Genomic DNA, 26,633 nt, shown 5'->3' on the forward strand with positions numbered 1-26,633 from the left:
TAGGAGCTGGAATGCACTGTCTGAGAGTGTGGTGGAGGCAGGTTCAGTGAGTGTTCAGGATCTGGAATGCACTGTCTGAGAGTGCGGTGGAGGCAGGTTCAGTGAGTGTTCAGGATCTGGAATGCACTGTCTGAGAGTGTGGTGGAGGCAGGTTCAGTGTGTGTTTAGGATCTGGAATACACTGTCTGAGAGTGCGGTGGAGGCAGGTTCAGTGAGTGTTCAGGATCTGGAATGCACTGTCTGAGAGTGTGGTGGAGGCAGGTTCAGTGTGTGTTTAGGATCTGGAATGCACTGTTTGAGAGTGTGGTGGAGGCAGGTTCAGTGAGTGTTTAGGAGCTGGAATGCACTGTCTGAGAGTGTGGTGGAGGCAGGTTCAGTGTGTGTTTAGGATCTGGAATGCACTGTTTGAGAGTGTGGTGGAGGCAGGTTCAGTGAGTGTTTAGGAGCTGGAATGCACTGTCTGAGAGTGTGGTGGAGGCAGGTTCAGTGAGTGTTCAGGATCTGGAATGCACTGTCTGAGAGTGTGGTGGAGGCAGGTTCAGTGTGTGTTTAGGATCTGGAATTCACTGTCTGAGAGTGTGGTGAAGGCAGGTTCAGTGTGTGTTTAGGATCTGGAATACACTGTCTGAGAGTGTGGTGGAGGCAGGTTCAGTGTGTGTTTAGGATCTGGAATTCACTGTCTGAGAGTGTGGTGGAGGCAGATTCAAGAGGGAATTGGATAATTATCTGAAGCGATAAAGTCTGCAAGGCCAAGGGGGAAGGACGGGGGAGTGAGACGTCGCAATTTGCTCTTGGTGGGCCGAATTGCCTCCTTCTGTGCGGTAACCAGTCTCTGAGTCTGAGATTCATTGCAAAGCGCAGCATAGGGTGTGTTAACTGAACATTGTTTCATGCACAGATTGAGGGAGGGACAAAGCCGCAGTCCTGTTTCTACTTTTTAAACAGCGCGCTGAATTTGCAACAAAACAAAACCACAGGGTCGGCTGCTCTGCTGTGGGACGAGAGGAAACGAACGGCTGTTTCGTTCTAAATAAACCGAGGTTTAAAGGGGCAGTTTGAAGCCAGTTTCACTTTCCATTTCTCTGAAATACTCCAGTCGTGGGCGGGAGGAGATGCGAGATGGCCACCTCCACATCCCTCACCCTGTCTGAGCACAGTCTGTCTTGTAGCATCTGCCTGGAATTCTTCACTGACCCTGCCACCTTGCCGTGTGGGCACAGTTTCTGTCAGAACTGTATCAGCAAGCACTGGGAGCACCAGGAGCTGGGCCCCGGACTTTACAGCTGCCCAAACTGCCGCAGATGCTTCAAGCCCCGACCCTCTCTGGACAGGAACACGGTGCTGTGTCAGATAGTGGAGGGATTCCTGCAGGCAGCTCCCAGGCGGGGGTCCCAGCCCCTGGCTGGCCCCAGGGACGTGCCCTGCGACTCCTGCCCTCAGGACCACAAGCTGAAGGCGGTGAAATCCTGCCTGGTGTGTCTGACCTCGTATTGTGACAGCCACCTGAGACCACACCGGGAGAGCTCGGCGTTCCGGGAACACCAGCTGACCGAGCCGGTCAGGGACGTGGCTCTCAGGAGATGTCACAAACACAGGAAGCCCCTGGAGTCTTTCTGCCGCACAGACAGAAGGTGTATGTGCTGGGTCTGCGCTCTCAATGAACACGGGGACCATGAAATCATCACCGTGGACGAGGAGGCGGCTTATAGACAGGTAATGGCAGGCTGGAGTCGGGATTCAGATGTGGATTTGGGATCAGGGAGAGGAGCTGGAGTCGGGATTCAGATGTGGATTTGGGATCAGGGAGAGGAGCTGGAGTCGGGATTCAGATGTGGATTTGGGATCAGGGAGAGGAGCTGGAGTCGGGATTCAGATGTGGATTTGGGATCAGGGAGAGGAGCTGGAGTCGGGATTCAGATGTGGATTTGGGATCAGGGAGAGGAGCTGGAGTCGGGATTCAGATGTGGATTTGGGATTTGGGATCAGGGAGAGGATTTGGGTTGGGGACAAGGACCCATGAAAGGGAAACCAAAATGATGATGATTTTCTGAGGCAGTGCAGATCTGATTTGGGACATGATCAGTCCCCATGTGTTTTAATGAGGGGTGAAGTTTATAAGGAAATGTAAATCCACTCCAGATCTTATAGGCACTTAGAACCGTAAGAATATATAAACTTGGAGCAGGAGTGGACCATATGGCCTAGCGAGCCTGCTCCGCTATTCAATATGATCCCTGCAGATCTTAGGCTTCAACTCCACTTTCCTGCCTGTTCCCCATATCCCTTTGATTCCCCGAGGGACCAAAAATCTGTCTATCCCAGCCTTAAATATAGATTTACAAGGGAGTCAAGGATTATAGGGGCAGGCAGGAAAGTGGAGACCACGGTCAGATCAGCTATGATCTTACTGAATGGTGGAGCAGGCTCGAAGGGCTAAATAGACCACTCCTGCTTTTAATTGTTATGTTCAATGATGGAGCATTCACAAGCCTCTGGGGTAGAGAATTCTAAAGATTCAGAACCCTGTGAGTGAAGAAATTTCTCCTCATCTCAGTCCTGAATGATCGACCCCTTATCCTGAGACTGTGTCCCTGTGTTCTAGATTCCCTGGCCTGGGGAAACAACCTCTCAGTGTCTACCCTGTCAAACCCCTTCAGAACCGTGTATGTTTCAATGAGATCACATCTCATTCTTCTAAACCTCAGAGAGTATCGGCCCAATTTATTCAGCCTCTCATTGAACAACCCTCTTATCCCAGGCACCAATCTAGCAGACATTCATTCTACTGCATCCAAGGCAACTATATCCTTCTTTAAATATCAAGACCAAAACTGCACACAATACTCCAGATGTGGTCTCATCAAAGCCCTGTACAATTCTAGTGAGACTTCCTTATTCTTGTACTCCAATCCCATTGCAATAAAGGCCGACATGCCATTTGCCTTCTTTATTATTCCTGTACCTGCATGCTAACTTTCCATGTTCCTTGCACAAGTACACCAAGTCCCTCTGAACACCAACATTTAAAAGCTTCACGCCTTTTAAAAAATATTCTGTTTTTCTCTTCTTCCAACCAAAATGAATAACATCACAATTTCCCACATTATACTCCATCTGCCACCTTGTTGCCCCCTCACTTATCCTGTCTATATCTCTTTGCAGCCTCTTTGTGTCCTCCTCACAGCTTACATTTTCACCCTAGCTTTGTATGGCACTGGATATTGGCAGCTGTTGACAGGTGTCCCTCATTATATAAACTGCCTTTCCTGTTTCTTTAAACTAGATATTGCAGACTTGTGACAGTTTTGAGTAAATGTATTTTATTTGGAGAATCCAATAAACAAAGTGTGCAGGAGCTGAGCTACCTTCAGTTGACTGGATTGAATCTGTTTCGAATACATGAAAGAGGGATGCAAGTGCTCACCATCCTGAGACAAGGAGCACTTGATCACATGTGCCAGTGCAGTACAGTGCCAGTACAGTATAGTGGCAGAGGATGTACAGTGCCAGTACAGTATAGTGGCAGAGCATGTACAGTATAGTGGCAGAGCAGTACAGTGCTAGTGTGGTACAGTGCCAGTGTGGTACAGTGCCAGTACAGTATAGTGGCAGAGCATGTACAGTATAGTGGCAGAGCATGTACAGTGCCAGTGCAGTACAGTGCCAGTGTGGTACAGTGCCAGTAAAGTATAGTGGCAGAGCATGTACAGTGCTAGTACAGTATAGTGGCAGAGCATGTACAGTATAGTGGCAGTGCAGTACAGTGCTAGTGTGGTACAGTGCCAGTACAGTATAGTGGCATAGCAGTGCAGTGCCAGTGCAGTACAGTGCCAGTGTGGTACAGTGCCAGTACAGTATAGTGGCAGAGCATGTACAGTACAGTGCCAGTGCAGTACAGTACAGTGCCAGTGCAGTACAGTGCCAGTGCAGTACAGTGGCAGAGCATGTACAGTACAGTGCCAGTGCAGTACAGTGCCAGTACAGTACAGTGCCAGTACAGTACAGTGCCAGTGTGGTACAGTGCCAGTACAGTATAGTGGCAGAGCATGTACAGTACAGTGCCAGTACAGTACAGTGCCAGTGCAGTACAGTGCCAGTACAGTATAGTGGCAGAGCATGTACAGTGCCAGTACAGTATAGTGGCAGAGCATGTACAGTGCTAGTGTGGTACAGTGCCAGTACAGTATAGTGGCATAGCAGTACAGTGCCAGTGTGGTACAGTGCCAGTGTGGTACAGTGCCAGTACAGTATAGTGGCAGAGCATGTACAGTACAGTGCCAGTGCAGTACAGTACAGTGCCAGTACAGTATAGTGGCAGAGCATGTACAGTATAGTGGCAGAGCATGTACAGTGCCAGTACAGTATAGTGGCAGAGCATGTACAGTGCTAGTGTGGTACAGTGCCAGTACAGTATAGTGGCAGAGCAGTACAGTGCTAGTGTGGTACAGTGCCAGTACGGTATAGTGGCAGAGCAGTACAGTGCTAGTGTGGTACAGTGCCAGTGCAGTATAGTGGCAGAGCAGTACAGTGCTAGTGTGGTACAGTGCCAGTACAGTATAGTGGCAGAGCAGTACAGTGCCAGTACAGTATAGTGGCAGAGCAGCACAGTGCCAGTGCAGTACAGTGTCAGTAAAGTATAGTGGCAGAGCAGTACAGTGCCAGTGCAGTGCAGTGCCAGTACAGTGTAGTGGCAGAGCAGTACAGTGCCAGTGCAGTACAGTGCCAGTACAGTATAGTGGCAGAGCAGTACAGTGCGTGTGTGGTACAGTGCCAGTGCAGTATAGTGGCAGAGCAGTACAGTGCTTGTGTGGTACAGTGCCAGTACAGTATATTGGCATATTGGTATATATATGGGAGTCAGTGGGGGCTTATAGTGAATATCTGTAGATAGCCTATCCACAGAAATGGAGACAGAGAAGCCCAGGAAGGGAAGGGAAGAGTCAGAGATGGACCATGTGAAGGTGAGAGAAGGATGGAAATTGGAAACAAAGTTGATGCAATTTTCCAGTTCAGGACGAGAGCAGGAAACGGCATTGATACAATCATCAATGTATCAGAAAAAGGTGAGGGAGGGGACCTGAGTAGGACTGGAACAAAGAATGTTCTACCTATCCCATTGAAAAGGCTGCATAGCTTGGACACATACAGGTTCCCATAGCAACACCTTTTATTTGGAGGAAGTGAGTGGAGCCAAAGGAGAAGTTGTTTTAATGTGAGAATAAGTTTGGCCAGATGGGGGAGGGTGGTGTTGGATGGGGACAGGTTGGGCCTGCTTCAAGGAAGAAATTGAGAGCCCTCAGCCTGTCCTGGTAGGGGATGGAGGTGTAGAGGGATTGGACATCCGTGGTGAAAAGGAGATAGTTAGCGCTGGGAAACTGGAAACTGTTTAAGTGGTGGAGGTCTTTGGAAGAGTCATGGGGTGTAGGTGGGAAGAGACTGGAAAAGGGAAGATAACATGGAGTTTGAGTGAGGAAGAAATCAGTTCAGTGGGACAGGGGGCTGAAACAATGGTTCTTCTGTTTGTGGATCTTTGGGAGGAAGTAAAAGTGTTTTGGGGTCTATAAGGTTGGAGATCGTGGTTAGAGGATCTCCAGAGAAGCTGAGGTTAATCAATATCCTGATATTCAGTGGTGGGTTGGTGGTTCAGGGGATTTAAGAAAAGGTGTCGGACAGATGGTGTTCTGTTCGCCAAACAACAACACACTGCCCTTGTCAGCAGGTTTAATGACAATGTTTGGGTTGCACTTGAGAGTATGAAATGCTGCAAGTTCAGAGGGAGGGAGGGGAGTAGAGATGTCATGATGGAATGACAATGAAAAGATCAAGAGAAGATAAGAGGCCAGAGGGATCTAGGTGGAATGGGTGGTCCATTGCTGTGTACTGCCAGTGATGTACAGCATAGTATTGCGCACCCCGAGTTTAATCACTCCACCATTCGGGGCCATGCCTTCAGCTGCCCTAAGCTCTGGAATTCCCTCCCTAAACCTCTCCACTTCCCTTTCCTCTTTTAAGACTCTTCTTTAAAATCCACCTCTTTGACCAGGTTTTTGGTCACCAGTCCTAATATCTCCTTATGTAGCTCAATGTCAAATTGTATCGGATAATGTTCCTGTGTAGTGCCTTTAAAGGTGCTATATCAATGCAGTGTTTGAAGTATCAGTATTGTATCTGTCACATGAGATGTTCAACCAAGTCCCCTTCTGCCCTTTCAGGTGGGTGTAAAGATTCCATGGTAATCTTTTAAATCAGGAAGAGATTTGACCAATCTTTATCGCTCAACTAATGCAAATGATGTGGTTGTTGATGTCAAGGCCAGTGCGAGGGGGATGGGTTTCTGTCAGTGGGGGCGAAGGTGGGGGCATTGGGTGGGAATTGTGTCAGTGAGTGGGGGCATTCTCGTGAGGGGGTGGCTGAGTAGCTCATGCACAGAGTGTCTGAATAAAGTTCTCTTCACTTTTGCACAGAAACTAATCACGGCCCGGAAGATGGAATTACAGGAACACCTGCAGAGCACGGCCGAAGAGATTGGAAAATGGAAACAAAATATTGATTGCATCAAGGTGAGTGCCTGACAGTCTGGGTACGTGTTTGTTTTGTGGCCATGTTTTATAAATCCTTCAATGTAATCCCAGATATAGAAACCTTCAAACAGGTAAAGCAGGCAGCACTGTGAGAGTAGAAAAGAGGATGGATTTTTCACAAACGCTAACCAGGACCCCCATAACCCCACCAATAACACCCTCTGCACCCCACCCCCCGCCACTGGCTCATGGGGCTTTTGCGCCTCCTGAGCTGCCCCTCAGTGAATCACATGATGCACCAAACAATCTTGCCCTCTAGATCAAGCTAATGAAGTCTTCCCTCATTCGCAATTAAGATTCAAAATTCAGTGTGTGAGGGAATCACCTCTCGGACAAACCCTTAAATCCCAGAGGATCCGAATTCCTTAACTCACCAGTGTCTCAAAGAGTGGAGGCTTAGAGGGTGGGTAACTGATGCTTTGACCAGTGTTACAACCAAGGCGGGAGGAGTGCACTGTTAATTCAGTCCCACTTCTCCACAGGTCTCAACATATTCTTTAAATTTTCCCACTAACTGACACAGCCAATCAGATACACTATTTCCCCCCAGAATAGAACACACTAACCAGGTTTCTTTACTGAACAACAAAATTAACAGTTTGTCATAGAACAAGTCTTAACAAGTAATGATGTAAAACAATATCACATTGATCAAATTTTATGAAAATTCAAATTAAATTTTAGAAAGACCCCTTTACCTTAGTCCCTTCGTACTCACACACACAGATATATTCCAGTTAACTGAAGAAAAAGTTTAAAAAAATATTTTTAGATCAGAGCTGTTTTACAGACAAAACAAAACACACTCGAGCAGATCACTTGCCCACTCCTGAAAAAAAAATAACAGATGAGACACAGTGCACCAAACTGGCACACAGTCCAACCGCCAAGCAACTGTTAAAGAACCTTCCAGAATTAGCTGTCTTCAGGCGGCATTGAAAAGCAATTTAGCAGGCCTTGTGATGCAGGAAACAAGATGATTTGACTGACTGAACTTCACTGAGTCTTTTAGGAAATTGTGAGAAACGAGCTGGGTTGTGGTCTTCTGTTCTTCCTTGGAATTCTCTCCCTTTTCTGTCCTTTTTTGACTCTTTAGCAGCACTTGATTTTTCTCTTCCTCCAGAATGGGCGGCACAGTGGCGCAGTGGTTAGCACCGCAGCCTCACAGCTCCAGGGACCCGGGTTCGATTCTGGGTACTGCCTGTGCGGAGTTTGCAAGTTCTCCCTGTGTCTGCGTGGGTTTCCTCCGGGTGCTCCGGTTTCCTCCCACATGCCAAAGACTTGCAGGTTGATAGGTTAATTGGCCATTATAAATTGCCCCTAGTATAGGTAGGTGGTAGGGAAATATATAGGGACAGGTGGGGATGTGATAGGAATATGGGATTAGTGTAGGATTAGTATAAATGGGTGGTTGATGGTCGGCACAGACTCGGTGGGCCGAAGGGCCTGTTTCAGTGCTGTATCTCTGATCTGAACTGAACTAATGTATCACACACACACTGACTAACAACCAAACAGTTTGGCAGTTTTCTACCCACCCAGATGTTCTGTTGCTGCTAGGCTTGTCCAATCAAAGGAATGCCTGTTGATTTCTGTCCCATTGCCATGGCTTCTGCTCTAAGCCTAGTTCGAGCCAGGTAACAAATAGCAGCACTGTTGCCAATCGGCTCCCTCACTGACCCCTTGATTTTTTTTAAAAAACTGATCCAACATTTATTTAGTTTAACTATAAATTCCTTTTTTTTAAAAAGTATTTTTTAACAAAGGAGAGCCAATTTCATAACACATGCACTGGGATAAATGAGATACTGACCAGTCACTGGGACCAAGTGATTCTGACCAGAAGATAACTGACCAGTCACTGGGAGCGAGTGGTACTGACCAAGGGGTAACTGATCAGTCACGGGGAGTGAGTGGTACTGACCAGGAAGTAACTGACCGGTCACTGGGAGCGAGTGGTACTGACCAGAAGGAAACTGACTGACCACTGGGAGTGATTGGTACTGACCAGGAAGTGGGTGACTGGTCATTGGGAGCGTGCCATACTGACCAGGAAGTAACTGACCGGTCACTGGGACTGAGTGATGCTGACCAGGGGGTGGGTGACTGATTGCTGACTGAGGGATGGGGCAGGGGGATGGGGGCAAGAGGAGAGTAACACAGAGGGAGTGACACAGACAGGGAAGTGGGGAGTGACACTTTAGGGGGAAAGACACTGGGGAGTGATAGGTGAGAGGGAGGGGGTAATGACACTGGGATGGGGAGGAAAACATTGGGTGAGTGACAGTGGGAGGGGCATAAAGCAAGTGACCAGTTGCTAGAAGTGAGTGACACTGACGGGGTGGGATGGGGGTCAGGGAAGGGGAGAGTGACACTGGGAGGGGGTGGGGGGGGTGGGTGATGGGAGGGGATTGGGAGTGATTGGTTGCTGGAAGTGAATGGTACTGACCAGGGGTGTTGGGGGGAATGGGGAGTGACACTGACTGGGGAGGGTGATCGCCTGCTGGGTGGTGTGTGGGTATGAGTGACTCTGGTCTAATGTATCCCCCTATGTGTAAATGCACTATCCTTCCTCATGCTGATGATGTGGGACTTAGTACTGGGTACTGATGACTATCCCATCACTGTGGCCCCATATCCTAGCATTCCAAAACACACAGCTTGAGGAGTCTAATGGAATGTTCTATCCCTGTCCTGTGCAGGAATCTGCTCAAAGAGTGAAGGGTGCCGCCGTGAGTAAATTCACTGAGTTACTCCGAGCAGTGGAGAAGGCACAGAGTGAAGTGATGGAGTTTATTGAGAGGGAGCAACGAGCGGAGCTAAAACAGGCTGAAGCTGCCAAGAAAGAACTGGAACAGAAATGGACGGAGCTGAGACACGAGAAGGTGCGGCTGGAAGCTCTGTCCAAGACCAATGACAGCATTTACATCACACAGGTAAGATACACAGAAGCTGGACAAGAGGCAGGAGTGGAGGAGGAGTGGGGGCAGAGGGTATATGAAGGGTTTGACTGTATTATCTGTTGTGTGCAGTGGTGGAAACCTGGGATGGTACTGAGCACTGTTGTTGATTCAGCAAGGACAACATTCAACCTCGATCTGATAAAGGAAAGATTCCTGTTCAGTTTTATTTTAATCCAGTTCCATGCACAGTGTCACATACACACACAGACACAATCTCTGCATTACTTTCTATTCCAAAGAAACTCTAGCTTTTGAATTTGGGAAGTTTCCTCCGGGAATTCGGTCTGCTCATTTGTCCTTGCTCTGACCCCTTCCCAATTTCCCTGATGTAAAGTAATTGTGAGTATTTGGATGGGTCACTCATGGTTCTAGCGGGATGTCAGAGTGGCACCTTGCCCATTCCGGAGGGGTGAGGTGGGGATTGGTCTAGTGTAAGTGTTAATCTGAAAGTTGTTTGCCTCATCTTTGTTGCTGTGCAGCTGTCTCATTCTGATTGGATACAGGATTGTGGGGTCCACATGGCAATGACCCTGCCTCCAGTCTGACATCACAGTAGGGGAGGGGTCAAGAATGCTCCACACCTCCTTTCTCAGAGTTTCTTATTACTGGTAAATGGGGTGAAAACTCTTACTGTCTGCTCCCGCTGTGCTGAAATTACCCTATCCCCAAAACTATTTCAGGAATTTCAGCGGTGCCAACTTTGGGAGTTTGTGCCCAACACTGTTGGGTGCCAAAAGGGCCTGGAGATGAGAGCAGTTGAAGAAACTAAACACAGCAGCAAAACGTTCTTCCGAGACAGGAAATGAGTGGTTAGAACACTCTTCGATAAAAGTGGTGGTGAACTTTAGGATCAGATAAATTATGAATAATTTCTAGAGTAATTCACTGATGATAACTCAAATATAAAAGAAAGAACTTGCCTTTCACACCCTGAGGATGTCCCCAATCCTTTCATAGATAATGAAGTGTGGTCAAGCTCTTATAGTGCAGGACCTGTGACAGCCAATCTGTGCACAGCAACAGCAATGTGATAATGACCCCAAAATCAGTTTCTCGTGATGTTGATTGAGGGATATATATTGGTCAAGACACTGGGGCAACTCCCCTGCTCTTCTTCAAATAGTGCCCTGGGATCTTTGTATTCACCTGAGAGAACTTTGGTTTAATGTTTCATCAGAAGGATGGCACCTCTGGCAGTACTACACACCCTCAGTACTGCACTGGAGTATCAGCCTCAAATCTCCCAAATCCTGGAGTGGGCCTTCAACCCATGACCATCTGATCCAGAGGTGTAAGTGCCACCCACTGAACCACAGCTGACATCTTCATTCAGTTGTTGTCTGGGTAATTTTGGCAGCACATGGCTGTGCAGAGGCTCATGTTGCTCGGGACGTCCTTCACAAGCACAGTGTGATTATTTATTTTCTATTTGGATGGGGACCTGTGCAGCAAATTCCTCAGGATTTAACACAGATTGCTGAACGGAGCTACATTTTAACATTTCCAACCCACCTGTCATTCTCAGGAATATCTGACTTTTAATGCAATCGCAGAGAATCCCACCTCACCACCTTCAACAACAGGCCTGCACACAAAACTTGGCAAGGTCGAGAGAGCTATTGAAAGACTGTCTGCTCTTATCAAAGAGCATTTCCAATCTGCGTGGATGAAGAATCTGGAGAATACAACTTCCACAGGTCAGTCACCGGGCACATTCCCTTCCTAACTTAAATAAGGCACATTGCCCAAATTGCCGAGGCTGATTTAACCCTTGCAGGAATATCAGATCTCCACAACTGCTGCTTGTAAATGGGTCAGTGACAATGAAGGCTCTTGCATGTTAGCTGTTGAGACCACTCCCAATTATCAGCACCTTTTAGGAGGGGGTCTCAATAGCAGGGTCCCAGTTAAAGACGGACCTGGACAATTAGGTGACCTTTTAAAGAGGGAGTCTCACTATCAGAAGAGGAAATCTGGTTGTCAGGATCCCATTTATTCTCCTTCACTTTCCTCTCTTACCCTTTCTTCCCAAGCAATAGGGAAAGGATCCGAAATAAGCACTGATTGCCTCAAACGTCCCCATTCTTCAGCTTTGAGTATGGATAGAGAAATGCTGACTGTTTGTTCACCCATGGGTGACAGTCAATAAGAAGCTCACTATTGTCCCTATTCAATATCTACACAAGGCCACATCTCAGTAGAACTTCTGGATAACAAGTTGAAGCAAATCCCTGTTTTGCAGCCACATGAAAAGATTAATTTAATATTTCTGCAAGTTTTATGAAGGGATTTCTTTCAAGAGTCAGCAGGTGGTTTATTCAGTGAGACCCCACCCTTTACCTCCCAACCAGTTTAACTTCTCGCAATCCAGTTGATACGAGGACCAAATCCACAGAACAACATTGCTCACAATCCTAAACAGATTGTCACTCAGAAAATCTCACTCAGAGAGGCCAGTGTGATGGAAAATGTAAAACTCACATGGCTGAAGTAGAGTGTACTCTTTGAACAGCGTAGAGGGAGCTTTACTCTGTATCTAACCCCCATGCTGTCCCTGTCCTGGGAGTGTTTGATAGGGACAGTGTAGAGGGAGCTTTACTCTGTATCTAACCCCCATGCTGTCCCTGTCCTGGGAGTGTTTGATGGGGACAGTGTAGAGGGAGCTTTACTCTGTATCTAACCCTGTTTTTTTCTTCTTTTTTAAAAAATCTTTTTTTTATAAGGTGGCCTTCATACCCCAGACCACTTTGATATATTTTATGTCGAGGGGGCCTTTATTCCTCAGGGCCCCTTGAGATACATTTTTGAAAAGTAACTTTATTAAAATCAAATGAACAAAAAACTCAAATTAAATTGCCATTCTTGGTGTCGACAATGTACTCCAGTCCCTGCGGTGCCCACCGGTCACGGAAGGCCTCAAGCCTACCGGCTGACACCGCATGTTCCTTCTCCAAGGACACGCGGGCATGAACGTAGCCGCGGAAGAGGGGCAGGCAATCGGGAAGGACGGACCCCCCGACAGCCCGCAGCCTGGACCTGTGAATTGCCACCTTGGCCAGACGCAGGAACAGACCAACGAGGAGATCCTCCTCCCGGCCCAAGCCCCTCCTCACTGGGTGCCCAAAGATCAGGAGCGTGGGACTGAAGTGCAGCCAGAACCTGAGGAGCAGCCCCTTCAAATAGTTAAAGAGGGACTGCAACCTCGCACACTCCATATATACATGGAACATGGACTCGTCCAGGCCGCAGAAAGTACAGGTGGCCTGGGAGTCCGTGAACCTACTTAAAAGTCGATTGCACGGGACTGCTCTGTGCAGCACCCTCCACCCCAGGTCCCCGATATAAAGGGGGAAGACTCCCACGTAGAGAGACCTCCATCGAGGTTTTCCCTCGCTGTCAGATGGCAACGCGAACTGCCAGGGCGTGTCCGGCCGGCTGACGAGGGCGAGGAAGTGAAGAGTGTGCAGGAGCTGCCCGTACAGGAAACCCCTCCGCGCCGATTGGAATGGCACGGATGGCATTTCCGAGAGGCGGCTCGGGTTGTGCGGGACCGGCTCCCGAGGAGGGGTTCGGGGCCTAGGTCTGATGAGCAGTTCTGGACGAGCGAGGGTCAGCTCGGCCATGAGCGCTCTGCTCTCCCGAGCCCCCTCGCCACCCGCAGTGAGGGGCGTCCTGGGTGCTTCGACTACTCCTCCGCCCGCCGGTCCGTCCCCGGAGTCGGCCACCCGGACATCCGAAGCGCTCTCCTCCGCCAGCGGGGGAGCGCCCTGACTGGAGGCGACCATGTTCCAGACTCGGAATCGATCCCGGTAAAAGACAGGCAACTCCCTCAGAGAGGTGCGGCTAACGGTCTCCACTGGGAGCTGCGTGTCATCTTGAAAGCAGTGACACAGGCGGAAAAAATACGCCGCCAGCGCATACCATCTGGGAGGACGCTCGACGTACAGGTATCTCTGCAGGGTCTGAAGGCGGAGAGTCGCAGCCTGGGTGCGGACGCACACCAGCAACTGGCCACCCTCCTCGATCAGGAGACTCAGGACCGCGGCAGAGACCCAGTGTTTCCTCTTGCCCCAGAAGAAATCGATGACTTTCTTCTGGACCTTGGTGGCAATGCAGGGGGCGGGGCCAAAGTGACCAACCGGTACCACAGCATCGAGGCCCCATTTCTCCCAATTGATCCTCGCGGAGGATGCGGCAGAAAAGGTCTGCTGGCAGTCGCGCATCCTCCGCAAGTCAACAGGATCTGTGAACGCGAGGAGCATGTCGTCGGCGTAAGCCGAGAGGACGACCCGCATGGCCGGCTCGCGCAGAGCCAATCCCGTCAACCTCCTGCGAAGCAGGCACAGGAAGGGCTCCACGCAGATGGTATACAATTGGCCGGACATGGGGCTTCCCTGACGCACTCCTCTCCCAAAGCGAAGGGGCGCCGTCAGGGACCCGTTAACCTTGACTAGACACTCTGCGGCGGCGTATAAAAGTCGGACCCGGGCCACGAAATGCGGCCCGAGTCCGAAAGCGCGCAGAGTCCCGAAAAGGTATTCATAGAAACATAGAAAATAGGAGCAGGAGTAGGCCATTCGGTCCTTTGAGCCTGCTCAGTCTGTCATTGTGATCATGGCTGATCATCCAACTCAGTAACCTGTTCCCACTTTCGCCCCATACCCTTTGATCCCTTTAGACCCAAGAGCTATATCTAACTCCTTCTTGAAAACATACAATGTTTTGGCCTCAACTGCTTTCTGTGGTAGCGAATTCCACAGGTTCACCACTGTCTGGGTGAAGAAATTTCTCCTCTTCTCAGTCCTGAAAGGTTTACCCTGTATCCTTAGACTATGACCCTTGGTTCTGCCCCCCCCCCCCCCACCATTGGGAACATCCTTCCTGCCAAGTCTTGTTAGAATTGTATAGGTTGCTATGAGATCCCCCATCACTCTTCTGAACTCCAGCGAATATAATCCGAACCGACTCAATCTCTCCTCATACGTCAGTCCCGCCATCCCAGGAATCAGTTTGGTAAACCTTCGCTGCGCTCCCTCTAACGCAAGAATATCCTTCCTCAGATAAGGAGACCAAAACTGCACACAATATTCCAGGTGTGGCCTCACCAAGGCCTTTGATTCCCTTGCCTAACAAGAACCTATCAACCTCCACCTTAAAAATATTCAATGACCCTGCCTCCACCACCTTCTGAGGTAGAAGAAGGGTGAAGTGTGGTCCAAATCTTCCAGGATCTGGATCCGCGACCTCACGTATGCGCCTCAGGACCCTATGAGCTGTAGGTCCCTCAGCGCACCCTTCTTCTCTTTGTACGCCTGCCACAGGGCCGGGTCCACGACGGCATGACTGAGGCGGGACTCCAAGTCGAGCACCTCCCTCTTTAGGCGCCCAATCTCGGCTTCCCGCCTCTTGGTCGACCCCGTCGTGTACTCCTGACAGACGACGCGGATGTGAGTCTTGCCCAGATCCCACCATAGCCTCAAGGAGGGGAAGCCCCCCTGCTTCCTTCTCCAGTCGGCCCAGAATCGATGGAACGAATCCCGGAATCACTTGACCTCCAGTGAACTCCACCCACACCAGGTGGTGGTCCAAGCACAGAACCAGCTGCGTGGAGGCTGCTGAGATGCGGGAGACATGCACCTGAGAAATGTAGAGGAGGTCAATTCAGGACCCTCCTCCTCCAGATCTCAATCTGAAGGCACTGGAGTCGGGATGGAGATTCCGCCAGACGTCCACCAAGTTGAGGGAGCTGATCAGTTCCCTCAACTTCTCCACCAATGCTTGGCCGCGCTGGGGACTGGAGCGATCGCTCACCTTGAGGGTGCAGTTAAAATTCTTCCCGAGAATGATGCATTCGCCGCTATAGATAGAGCTCAAGAGAGCGGACACTTCTTTAATGAAGCGCGCTTGCAACGCGCCGGGTCTGGGCGCGTACACGTTCACAAAGTGGAGCGGCACGCTACCCAGGCGTACGGCAAGGTGGAGCAAACAGCCTGGCCCGAGCTCCTTGACCCCCAAGATCTCTGGATGAAAAGTTGGGGCTAACAAGATAGCCATCCCACTAGAAATAGGGGTGCGAAGACTCATGTAGACCCCAAACTGCCACTCCAGGAGCTAGGTGACTTCGTCTCCCTGAATTGTGTGGGTTTCCTGCAGAAAGCTCACCGCGTATCTCCCTTCCCTGAGGACTGAGAGATTGTGAAATCTACGGAGAGACCATCTGCTGCCGTTGATGTTGAGGCTGGCTATGGTTATCTTCATATCAAAGGTACTTAAAAACCATCACCAACACCTCACTGTGAGGAGGGATCAAAAGCGCATCTTGCCCTCCACTCCCCCAGCAACCTATTGAGGAACGCGTTAAACCGGTGCCTCTCAATCAGTTTCACGCCCACACCCTTCCCCACCTTCTTGAGGGTGGCACAGACAGACAGGATGATTCGCGCTCGTCTCGACCAGCGGCTGAGGGCCAGCTGAACTTCACTGCGGCAACCCCTGCATGCCACGAGGAAGTTCTGGAGTTCCGCGGTGGGGATGAGAGGAGACTCAGTGGGAGGCACGAGGGAGTCCACTGCCTCACTGGCGATGAATTCAAGGTCGTCCTCCGTGCCCCACACCGAGTCCCCATCTTCCTGCAGGTCATCACTGCCAGTGGCCGCCACATTCACTACATACGTTGGGGCAAATGCCCCGGCTGCACCAGCTGGTCCCGCCTCCATCATGATCTCACCCCCAGGATTGATGGCGGAGGAGTCCTCTCTGGGTTCTTCTGTGAAACTGGAGCCTATGGGTGCCAAAAGTTCAGGGCCCCCCTCCATCACCGTCCCCAGGCCCACGAGCGACCCAGGGGAGATAGTAGTTCCCAGACTCCGGAAATCCAGCCGGAGCCGGGACCGGAGGCAGAGAGAGGAGGTCATTTCCCACACGCCAGCGCCCACTGGCCCAGCAGATGGGGCAACATTTTCAACCATAACTGGGTCGGGTACATCATGGTCCGGAGTGGATTTTGACTGGGAAGGCTGAACCTTTGGGGCCTCGCCCTCCCCTTCACTCAAGGCACCCGACCCAGTGGCAGAATGGGAGGCTTCTTCAGGAACGTCCCCAGGCTCCCCCACCACATGCAGGGCTCCACTTGCTCGTTCAGGAGGGGCCACATGTACAGGGGTCTTCCCCTCCCCTCCATCCTAAGGGGTAGGGTGCTCCTGCCCAGACTTTACAGCCTTGATGGTGGTGGTGGCAGGGGGAATCTGGGGATTCGAACCAGGAGACAGCTCCCCTCCAGTAGATGGGCCCTGCACCTCATGGCCCTGTGTTCCCTCTGTGGACGGGTGCCTTCTCCTCTTTTTCCCACTGGGCCGCGGAGGCACAGAGACTGCCATGTCATCAGGGGCCTCCACCACTGCACTCTCCTTTTGCCTGGTTACCTTCGGCCTGCGCCCAGCCCTGGGGCAAGCGGGTTCCCTGGGATCGGGCCTTAGGCTGAGCCCATGCTTGGGTTGTGCCACGGTGTCCAGGGGACAAGCCTCTCGGTGTTTATTCTTTCTCCGCGTCTTCCCTCCACTCGGACGGGCTCTCGCCTCCGTGCTGGAGGCCGTGAAAACCACAGCCTCCAGAACCGCCTGAGCGGTGTCTGTTGGAGGTGTAGGGGGGGTGGGAGGGGGCGCAGCGGGGCCACCCTGGGCTGCCAAAGTGGAGTTGGCGGCTGGGAGGTTGGGACAGTTCTTTCGAACATGCCCCACCCCCTTGCAAGCATGGCACCACGCCCCGTCCAAGGTCCAGAAGACACGGTAGGTCGTCTCCTGGAACTGAACAGCAAAATGGCTCTCTGACACCACATCCCGCGCCAGCTGTATGAATAGCTGGCGGCGGAAGGAGTAGACATGTCGGAGGCTGTTCTCCCGAAGGCCGAGTGGGACTGGGGTGATTCCCAACCTCACCTCCCCCAGATGGTGCAGGTGGGGGAGGAGGAGCTCATTGGGAATAAAGGGCGGGATGTTCGATAGAATCACATGCTGTGCAGTGGCCTCCAGAGGGTCCACTGGCAGGAAAGTCCCGCCCACGGTGAGCCCCCTGCTCAGGGCCAGGGCCACTGCCCACTCAGTCTTCAGGATAAACACTGCCTTCCCGTACATCTTTGAGGCTGCAACAATAGCCAAGGGGCCGACAATCTCAGCCATTGCCTTAACGCATGCCTCAGTAGTCATGGTTGGGTGGGTGTAACTCTTCACCCCAAGCTTTGAAGTGAAGATTTTAAATGGTGACGGAGATACAGGAGTGGCTGCAGCATAGGAAGGTCCCTCCACTGGAGAGGACTGTGAAGCCATGGGGTAGAAGAGTCACACCCACCGTTAAATAAAATAGAGTTTGAGAGAAAGGAGAAATAAAATAATCATGACAAGTAGTCCCACAAATAGTTTGCTGGGGGGGTTATCACGGGGGAGAGAGGCTGAAGGACAGGAAGGCCAGGAGGAATCATTCTCTTTGCAGATCTTATTTTCAAGGCAGTCCTTTCACTGGTCTTCCAGTTGTGGTGGCGGGGAGGGAGTGTGATGTCTCCACCTGGGATGGCTGTAAGCTCTCCGGGCACACTCTGCTTCTGGTATTGAGGGAAAACAGAAAAGAGAAAGTTTCTTCACCTGGGCAGCCCCAGCTATCCCGGGCTAGGTCGTTGGGGTGGGGAGGGAGCTCCCTGTTCGATGCTGTTAAACACAGGAGCTCCCTCTCCAAACAGCCCCACCCAAGGTCTTCAGGTCTCTTCTTTCCCCCTCCCCACAACAATCAATGAAAGGGCTTCAAAAAAACAAACTCACAAGAGCTGTCAGTTCTTTTGGCCTCTTGTTTTCCTCTTTTGTAGACAGGGATAGATGGAAAAATCTTCCTTAAAGTCTCAGTCTTCCTTTTACAGCAGTCACACAGCCTCCAGCTCCCAGCCTCCAACTCACAGTCAACAATCAGCAGTCAGCTGAGACTCATTGTGCACACACAGTCAGTGGTCCCAATCAGGCAGCAGCCAACCCAGTTTTTTTTGTAGTGGGAGCTTTAAGTTGTATCTCACCCCATTTTTTTCCCCTCTTTTTTCTCTATCTTTTTTTTCTAACCCTGTGCTGTCTAACCCTAACCTGCCCTGGGAGTGTTTGATGGGACAGTGTAGAGGGAGCTTTACTCTGTATTTAACCCTGTGCTGTACCTGTCCTGGGAGTGTTTGATGGGGACAGTGTCGAGGGAGCTTTACTCTGTATCTAACCCCTTGCTGTGCCTGTCCTGGGAGTTCTGATACTAACACAAGCTGGGGTGGTATGTCATGTTTAAAAGAAAAGAACACTGACATCCTCAGTGAGTAAGAAACCTGACAGACACATCAAATTTCTGAAGGTTTTCACAGTCTCTGAGCAACTGATTATTACAGTTTGTTAAAATTCCCCAGTAGAATCTGTCCTTTTTCCTGAGGTTGTCCATTGATCTTTCGATGTGTTCACAGATGAAGAAGAGAGAAATTCAAAACCCTCACTCAATGCAGCCCCCCAGGAACAGCCACTGTTCCTTGAAACAAGGAACAGGGAGGACCTGCTACAGTGTAAGTAATATTCAGCCACTTCCATATGAAGGGAGAGGGGGAGAGTGGGCTTGGTGGAGAGGGGGAGGTGAGACAGGGAAGGGAGAGGAGTGGGAAGAGAGAGGGTGAGAGGGAAGGAGGTGGGAGGGGGCAGAGAAGGAATGGCCTTTTATTGCAAACACGTTAACTCTGTTTCTCTCGCCACACATGCTGCCAGACCTGCTGAGTATTTCCAGTACTTCCTGTTTTCAGTTCAGATTTCCACCCACCGCAGTATTTTGCTTTTATACTGCTGCCAAAAGAGTTTATATAACCCTTATTTTACCTGTGCCCACAAGGGAAGAATGTGTGTTTTTGGGCAGAGAGACAGAGATAAAGTGGGACTACCCATTGTTTATCCACTGTGTATAGTGCTCTACCGTGTCCACCATTGTAAGCCCTGTGTGTTCAGGAATGGTGAGGCTGCCCCAGGCAGGTGGGGAAGAGGGGCCTTGTAAAGGTTTAAGTATTGGGGTCCGCAGATACAGTGTGGAATTTGAAATGTACAAATTGTACACTTTGATGGTGCTGCCACAGAAATCTAAAAGTAAACAAGATCATAGCCACAAAGGAGCCCAGGTAGGATTGATACTTTGTTGGCCAAGAGGCCCAATGAGTTAACCTTGGTCTTCCTCTTCCCCAGGCCTCCCTCGACTACAACCCCCTTCCCCTCCTCAACACCCCTCAGCATCCTCAACTTGTCCTGGAAATGATCCCCCTCTACTGCCACCCGCACCCGCCCCCCCCCCCCCCCCACTCCCCAGTCCTTACTTAGCTTGCAGGGGACTGTGTCCTTGGATAGAAAGAAAAACCTGCATTTCTATAGCCTTTCACATCCACAGTATGTCCCAAAGCATTTTGCAGCCAATGAAGCACTTTTTGGAAGTGTAGTCACTGTTGTAATGTAGGAAATGTGGCAGCCAATTTGCACACAGCAAGCTCCCACAAACAGCAATATGATAATGACCAGATCATCTGTTTTAGTGGTGTTGGTTCAAAGATCCCTTCCCTCCTTAAACCCTTCTGCCTCTCTAACTTTTCTCTTTGAAGATACTCCTGAAAATGTATCCCTTTGATCAAGCTTTTGGTCATCTGCCCTAATATTTCCTTATATATGTCTGGGTGTCATGTTTGATAATTGCTCTCGTAAAGTGCTTTGGGAGGTCATGCTACATTAAAGGTGCTGTATCAATGCAAGTTGTTGTTGTTGTCATGTAGACCCTGGACTGCTGCCTTTGCCTCACATTCTCAGCAGCCCTGACCTGTTATATTTCCTGCAGATTGTTGCCGCATTACATTGGACCCCAGTACGGTCCAAAGGGAGCTGTATCTGAGCGAGGGAAGCCAGCAAGTGACTAACATCTACCCGAAGTCTGAGGACTATGAACAGTGCTCCGAAAGGTTTGACCTGTGCTCCCAGGTGCTCTGCAGGGAGAGTTTGAGTGCTGGCCAGTTTTACTGGGAGGTGGAGCTGAATGATGGGGATGCTATGATCGGGATCACTCACAAGCGGATCAGGAGGAAAGGATCGGACAATTACTGCATCCTTGGGCGGAATGATTTCTCCTGGTGCATTGAATTCTGGTACAATAATGTATCAGCATGGCATAATAATGAGGAGACAAAGCTGCAAGTGGGGAGGTACGAGCGGATTGGCTTGTGCCTGAACTGCCCAGCTGGGACCTTGTCCTTTTATGGTGTCTCTGATCAGATCTCCCTCATACACCAATTCCAAGCTGTCTTTAGCGAACCCATGCACCCAGCCTTTTGGATCTACTGCGACACGACTCTCAGCATTTGCCAGCTCACATAACTTCACGACATCTCAAAGTGCTTTAGAGCCCACAGAGTACTTTCTGAAGTGCAATTGCTGTTGTAATTTAGGAAACACAGCTGCCAATTTGTGCACAGCAAGATCCCATGTGATAATGACCAGATGATGTGTTTTAGCAATGTTGATTGACAGGTATTGGCTTGGACCTGCTCTTCTTTGGAAAAGTGGCCGTACCCAAGAGAGCAGGTGTGGTCACGGTTTAACATCCCATCTGAAAGACAGCACCCCGGCAGTGCAGCACTCCCTCAATACTGCACTGGGAGTGTCAGCTTGGATTATTCGCACAAGTCCTGGGAGTGGGGCTTGAACTCACGACCTTTTGACTTGGAGACAGTGCTACTGCTGAGACAAATGCCCAGTAAGGTGAGGTGAAGCTGCAACTCACAGTTAAATAGACTCTGTGGTAAGCTGTCAATTACAGAACACATCCCATTAATTGGTGAGAGAGGCAGTAACAGCTGTTGTGCAGTGAGAACAAGCCTGGACGGCACTCATGTGGATTCAATATCAGCAGCTCACCGTCTGCTGATCCTGGTACAGTGCTTGCTCACTGCAGAGACCTGGAGTTAAACCATCCTCGATCGCTCATTCAGGGAAGGGACAGCCTTTTAGCTGACATTTTGGACTGAATCTTTCTGGTGGGAGGGCTGGCAAAACAGGGGGGAAGACATCAGGAGGGGAGCCTGGCATCTTCCCCCATCATGCCACATTGCCAGCGGAAAGAAAGTTGGCAGCTTGGCCGCATGCCAGGAGGCCAATCAGAATCATAGTCATTTATGGAACAGAAGGAGGCCATTCAGCCCATTGAGTCCATGACGGCTCTCTGCGGAGCTATCCAATCAGTCCCACTCCCCTGCTCAATCACCCAGCCCTGCAATTTTATTTCCTTCAAGTGCCCATCCAATTTCCTTTTGAAATCATTCATCACCTCTGCTTCCATCACAATTAAGGGCCACTTCCTGCCTCGGGAGGGCCTGTCGCCAGTTCAGGAGACCACCCATTGAAACCTCGCAGCCTCCCAGTGGGCTTCGGGCGGTAGTGCCCTCTATGGGCACACCATGGCCCATGGAGGGGGCCCCCCCAGCAGCAATGTCCAGCCTCATGGCAGCTGCACCACCGATGCTCAAAGATAACCCCCACCCCATTCCCCGATCACCGGAGCCTGTCTGCCTGGCCACAGCTGCCCCCAGTCATACTTACAGCGATTCGAGGGCACCCACCACTGAGGTGCACTCTTACTGGCATTGTAGCCTTGGCAGTGGGCAGCACTAACAGTGGCACTGCTGAGCTGCTGCTCCTATTAATTGGCAGCTGCCAGCAATACGCCATCCCTTCACCGGACAACGCAGGTTCGGCGCCTGCTTTCCGCCCCAGCAGCAAGATTTCACCATCAGCCACAAAATTCAGCCCTTTGTCTCTGGAGAATTACAGAAAGGGAGCGGTGATGAAAGACAATTCATGATGGGCCTGAAATTGGCCTTTCTGGCATCCGTGGTATTGCCCCTTCGTGCACATGCACCAGAGAGATAGAATTCTTATCCCTGATCCTTTTCAAGAGACAGGCTTCCCACAGAGATTACATGGGGCACAAGGAGCTCGTACTAAACCACAGGGCCATAATCCTGCAACAGCAGAGCTTACAATTAAATATGTAGATTCATCTGAGGAGCGGAAACCATTTACAATGTCGGGAGGCTGGGTACTCCCCTGTTGTTGGGACCAAGGGAGCATTCAGTGGGTCTTGTGGATGTCATGAGCTGAAAGATAGGAGAAATTAGAGAGACACCGATTAAGAGTTCAGATGATTTTATTCTCTATTAAACATCTGGGATCCATCCAGGTTGCCTTTCAATATTTAATCGGGGCATCTGGGGTCATATCTAGTATTATCAATATCTATTGTGGACAAGTCTGAATATATATCAAGAGGTATCCAGTATTAATATCAATATGTATTCGAGGCAGTATGTACACTTCTCCAAAATTCCCAACTTTTTACCATTGGTGCTACATCACTCCATTACTCCATAACCAACTGGAAGAGTAGTCAAGCCAATCAGAACTCCTAAGTAAACTGCTCATCTTTGGATTAATTCTGGAGAACTTTACTTTTTCATTCCCAAATGTACTTTACCTTGTCTGATTTGGAGAACTGTTGGGATGTCCTGGGTGTTCCATCATGGGGTCCTTTGAGAGCAGAAGGATGATGAGGAGATGACCAACTTACAGGTGCCCTTGTACTGCAGGAGGGTACGGTGTCAAATGGACCAGCCAAGTACACAGGCACAGATACCCACAGGTGTCTGAGGAGCCGTATCTCAGAGGGGTCTGAGGCAGTTGCATGGCTATGTTGTCCACTCCAGGGAGACCTGCCAGGCTGGGTAGTGCCTGGCTGTTGTGGTGAAGGTGGCAATGGCCTTGAATCTTTCTGTAGCTGGCCCCATCCAAAATGTAAAGGCTGGGACAGGGAGGGCATTTACCAGTTTATGCAGTCCGCTGGGTGTTGAGCACTATGAACCTGCATCTTTAAAAACTCATCAACACTCTAAATGGAAGCAGCAATGGAGGGCTCAAGGAGTGCACAAGGAGTGGATCATCCATGATCTAATTGAATGACAGAACAGACTTGAGGGGCTGAATGGCCTCCTCCTGTTCCTGTGGAAGTGTTTAAAAAGTCTGATCTGTCAGTGAGATGTTGAAAGGTTAGAGCTCAATTGCAGTCAGGGTGTAGGTCATCCCCTCTCCTCATGCTGCTACCTCCCCTGTAGACCCCTAACTTCTGCTGGTGCCTCCCCTGCATACAGCCTCTCTCGGTGCTGGTACCTCCCCTATAGACCCCCACCTCTCCTGGTGATTGTACCTGCCTGTATAACCCCCCCTCCCAGTGTTGGTACCTCCCCTAAACAGCTATACACCCCCTCTCCCGATGTTGGTACCTCCCCTTTAGAATCCCCCTCTCCCAGGTTGTAGCTCCCCTATAGGGCCTCCCCCCCGCCAATGTTGTTACCTCCTCTGTAGACCCCTCTCCTAGTGTTCGTACCTCCCATATAGACCAGCTTCTCCCAGTATTTTTACCTGCCCTATGGTTCCCCCTCTCTGGGTATTGGTAACTCCCCTATAAACTCTCCTCTCCCAGTGTTGGTACCTCCCCTAAAGATCCCACCTCTTTCGGTACTGGTACCCCACCACAAGACCCTTCTCGGTGCTGGTACCTCCCCTGTAGACCCCTCTCGGTGCTGGTACCTCCCCTGTAGACCCCTCTCGGTGTTGGTACCTCTCCTGTAGACCCCTCTCGGTGCTGGTATCTCCTCTGTAGACCTCTCAGTGCTGGAACCTCCCCTCTGGACCCCTCTCAGTGCTGGCACCTCCCCTCTAGACCACTTTCGGTGCTGGTATCTCCCCTGTAGACCCCTCTCAGTGCTATCTCCCCTGTAGACCCCTCTGAGTGCTGGTACTTCCCCTGAAGACCCCTCTCAGTGCTGGTATCTCTCCTGTAGATCCCTCTCAGTGCTGGTATCTCTCCTGTAGATCCCTCTCAGTGCTGGTATCTCTCCTGTAGATCCCTCTCAGTGCTGGTATCTCCCCTGTAGACCCGTCTCAGTGCTGGTATATCCCCTGTAGATCCCTCTCCGTGCTGCTATCTCCCCCGTAGATCCATCTCAGTGCTGGTATCTCCCCTGTAGACCCCTCAGTGCTGGTATCTCTCCTGTAGACCCCTCTCAGTGCTGGTATCTCCCCTGCAGACCTCTCTCAGTGCTGGTATCTCCCCTGTAGACCCCTCTCAGTGCTGGTATCTCCCCTGTAGATCCATCTCCGTGCTGCTATCTCCCCCGTAGACCCCTCTCAGTACTGGTATCTCCCCTGTAGATCCCTCCGTGCTGCTATCTCCCACGTAGACCCCTCTCAGTACTGGTATCTCCCCTGTAGACCCCTCTCAGTGCTGGTATCTCCCCTGTGGACCCCTCTCAGTGCTGGTATCTCCCCTGTAGATCCCTCTCCATGCTGCTATCTCCTCCGCAGACCCCTCTCAGTGCTGGTATCTCCCCTGTAGATCCCTCTCCGTGCTGCTATCTCCTCCGCAGACCCCTCTCAGTGCTGGTATCTCCCCTGTAGATCCGTCTCCGTGCTGCTATCTCCTCTGCAGACCCCTCTCAGTGCTGGTATCTCCCCTGTAGATCCGTCTCCGTGCTGCTATCTCCTCTGCAGACCCCTCTCAGTGCTGGTATCTCCCCTGTCGACCCCTCTCAGTGCTGGTACCTCCCCTGCAGTTTATCAGCTTTGCCCTTCCTGTGTTGTATAAATAACATCTTTCTGACCACAGTGAGGTGCCGGGAATCGTTCTGTATTCCTGGAAATCACAATGTGTTTTCACCACTTTCACTTTCACCCGATTTCTGCTTCCCTCTGCTGGTTGGAGCCCTGAGTGGAACTGACTTTTTAAAAATTTGTTTTCGGGATCTGTGCATCCCCTGGAATGGATTCCTCCTGTTTCTATACAGTGGATTGGGTTGCCTGGATAAAGATGAAAGAACAGTCACTCACCTGCAATGTACACTGGAGGTGTAACACAAATCTGCTATGTGGAGAGGTATAGGCAGTGTAAACTACATTGCCAAGGTGCTGAGTGCTATTATCAGGTCCGTATGTCTGGTGGTTGTAGATTAGGCACCATTTTATGCCCCACCTGACTTTATTCACCATTGACTTCTGACCTGCCCCTTTCCTACTAGTTAGGTTAGGTTACACTCAGGGATTAAGTATTCCAATTTGAAGCAATGAAGAAGCTACCTGGCGATTATACACCTCCACTCCTCACTGGCAGTGGTGGGAGCCTCCATCTTTCCTGTCTCTGAGGGAGGTCGCTATAACCCACTCCTGTTGTGTAATATTCCTGACTCTCTGAACCTACACTGTAGTGTCCACTCTTTTAACTTCTCGTGTGATAAACAAATGAACCAGATGCCACATTACTGTTTACTCTCTGTCCACTTCACTGCTGGAAATGGGTAATAACATGAATTCTCTGCTTGTTGGGAAGATTTGCCCTGACCTCTCCATGACCCTGCTTTGACATCAAAGAAAATAATTGTGCAGCAATTCTGGAGTTTTTCCTTGTTATCTGTTCCACACGAGGGAGCTCAAGGAAAGACTTCTCGTGTTGTTATCATCCAAGATCCAGTCAAGAGCAACACAAAGAAATATTTACACCCACATTGTTTTTTATGTATTGTGCAAATTGTTTTCCACTGTATTGGTCTGATTGAGTACCATGATCTTACTTGCAAATAAATCTGAATGTTAATCTTAACCTGAATGTACCAATCTGATCGTGTGATCTTCCTTGCCTTTCAAAGTAGGTAGGAGACCTTGGTGAACTTGCCATGTGATCTCCAGAGTGTAATGCCATGGTGAAAATGTAATTGTTACTTCTGTGCCATATAAACTGATTTACAATATAGGGGCATGAATTTCAGTTCACACAATGCACAGGTCTGTTTATGGTAACTGCCTTTTTGCTGTGAAGACAATTTCATTTGTAAATTGCAAACCCAGCCCAATTTATAACAATGTTAACAAGACAGGGGTGTGGTGGTGTTGTGGTAATGCCACTGAACAAGTAATCAAGAGGCCCAGGCTAATTCATGGGACACAGGGTTCAATTCATT

The 26,633-nt window shown here is 50.2% G+C and overlaps 1 protein-coding gene across 2 annotated transcripts; it reads left to right on the forward strand.

The window, feature by feature from the left end:
* Positions 1 to 1,086: 1,086 nt before the first annotated feature.
* On the forward strand, positions 1,087 to 26,338 carry LOC137376650 (tripartite motif-containing protein 16-like). Of its 2 annotated transcripts, XM_068045607.1 has the most exons (6): positions 1,087 to 1,713; positions 6,465 to 6,560; positions 9,284 to 9,517; positions 11,070 to 11,241; positions 19,020 to 19,115; positions 20,414 to 26,337. In XM_068045607.1, the coding sequence occupies exons 1-6, from the start codon at positions 1,120 to 1,122 to the stop codon at positions 20,944 to 20,946; spliced, it is 1,725 nt and encodes a 574-aa protein (XP_067901708.1). In that variant the 5' UTR covers positions 1,087 to 1,119; the 3' UTR covers positions 20,947 to 26,337. The 2 variants fall into 2 exon arrangements, with proteins under 2 accessions (XP_067901708.1, XP_067901709.1); XM_068045608.1 differs by lacking the exon at positions 19,020 to 19,115 and having other exon boundaries at positions 20,414 to 26,338.
* The last annotated feature ends 295 nt before the right edge of the window (positions 26,339 to 26,633 follow it).

The sequence above is a fragment of the Heterodontus francisci genome, chromosome 13 (genome assembly GCF_036365525.1).
Source record: "Heterodontus francisci isolate sHetFra1 chromosome 13, sHetFra1.hap1, whole genome shotgun sequence".
In the NCBI taxonomy this organism is placed as follows: domain Eukaryota; kingdom Metazoa; phylum Chordata; class Chondrichthyes; order Heterodontiformes; family Heterodontidae; genus Heterodontus; species Heterodontus francisci.

What these genes read in the sequence shown, in the direction of transcription:
- LOC137376650 (XM_068045607.1), top strand. Translation starts at nt 1,120, where the DNA reads ATGGCCACCTCCACATCCCTCACCCTGTCTGAGCACAGTCTGTCTTGT. An exon ending in AAAATATTGATTGCATCAAG is followed by an intron (nt 6,561 to 9,283) that starts GTGAGTGCCTGA and finishes TGTCCTGTGCAG; the next exon opens with GAATCTGCTCAAAGAGTGAA. An exon ending in ACAGCATTTACATCACACAG is followed by an intron (nt 9,518 to 11,069) that starts GTAAGATACACA and finishes TGTCATTCTCAG; the next exon opens with GAATATCTGACTTTTAATGC.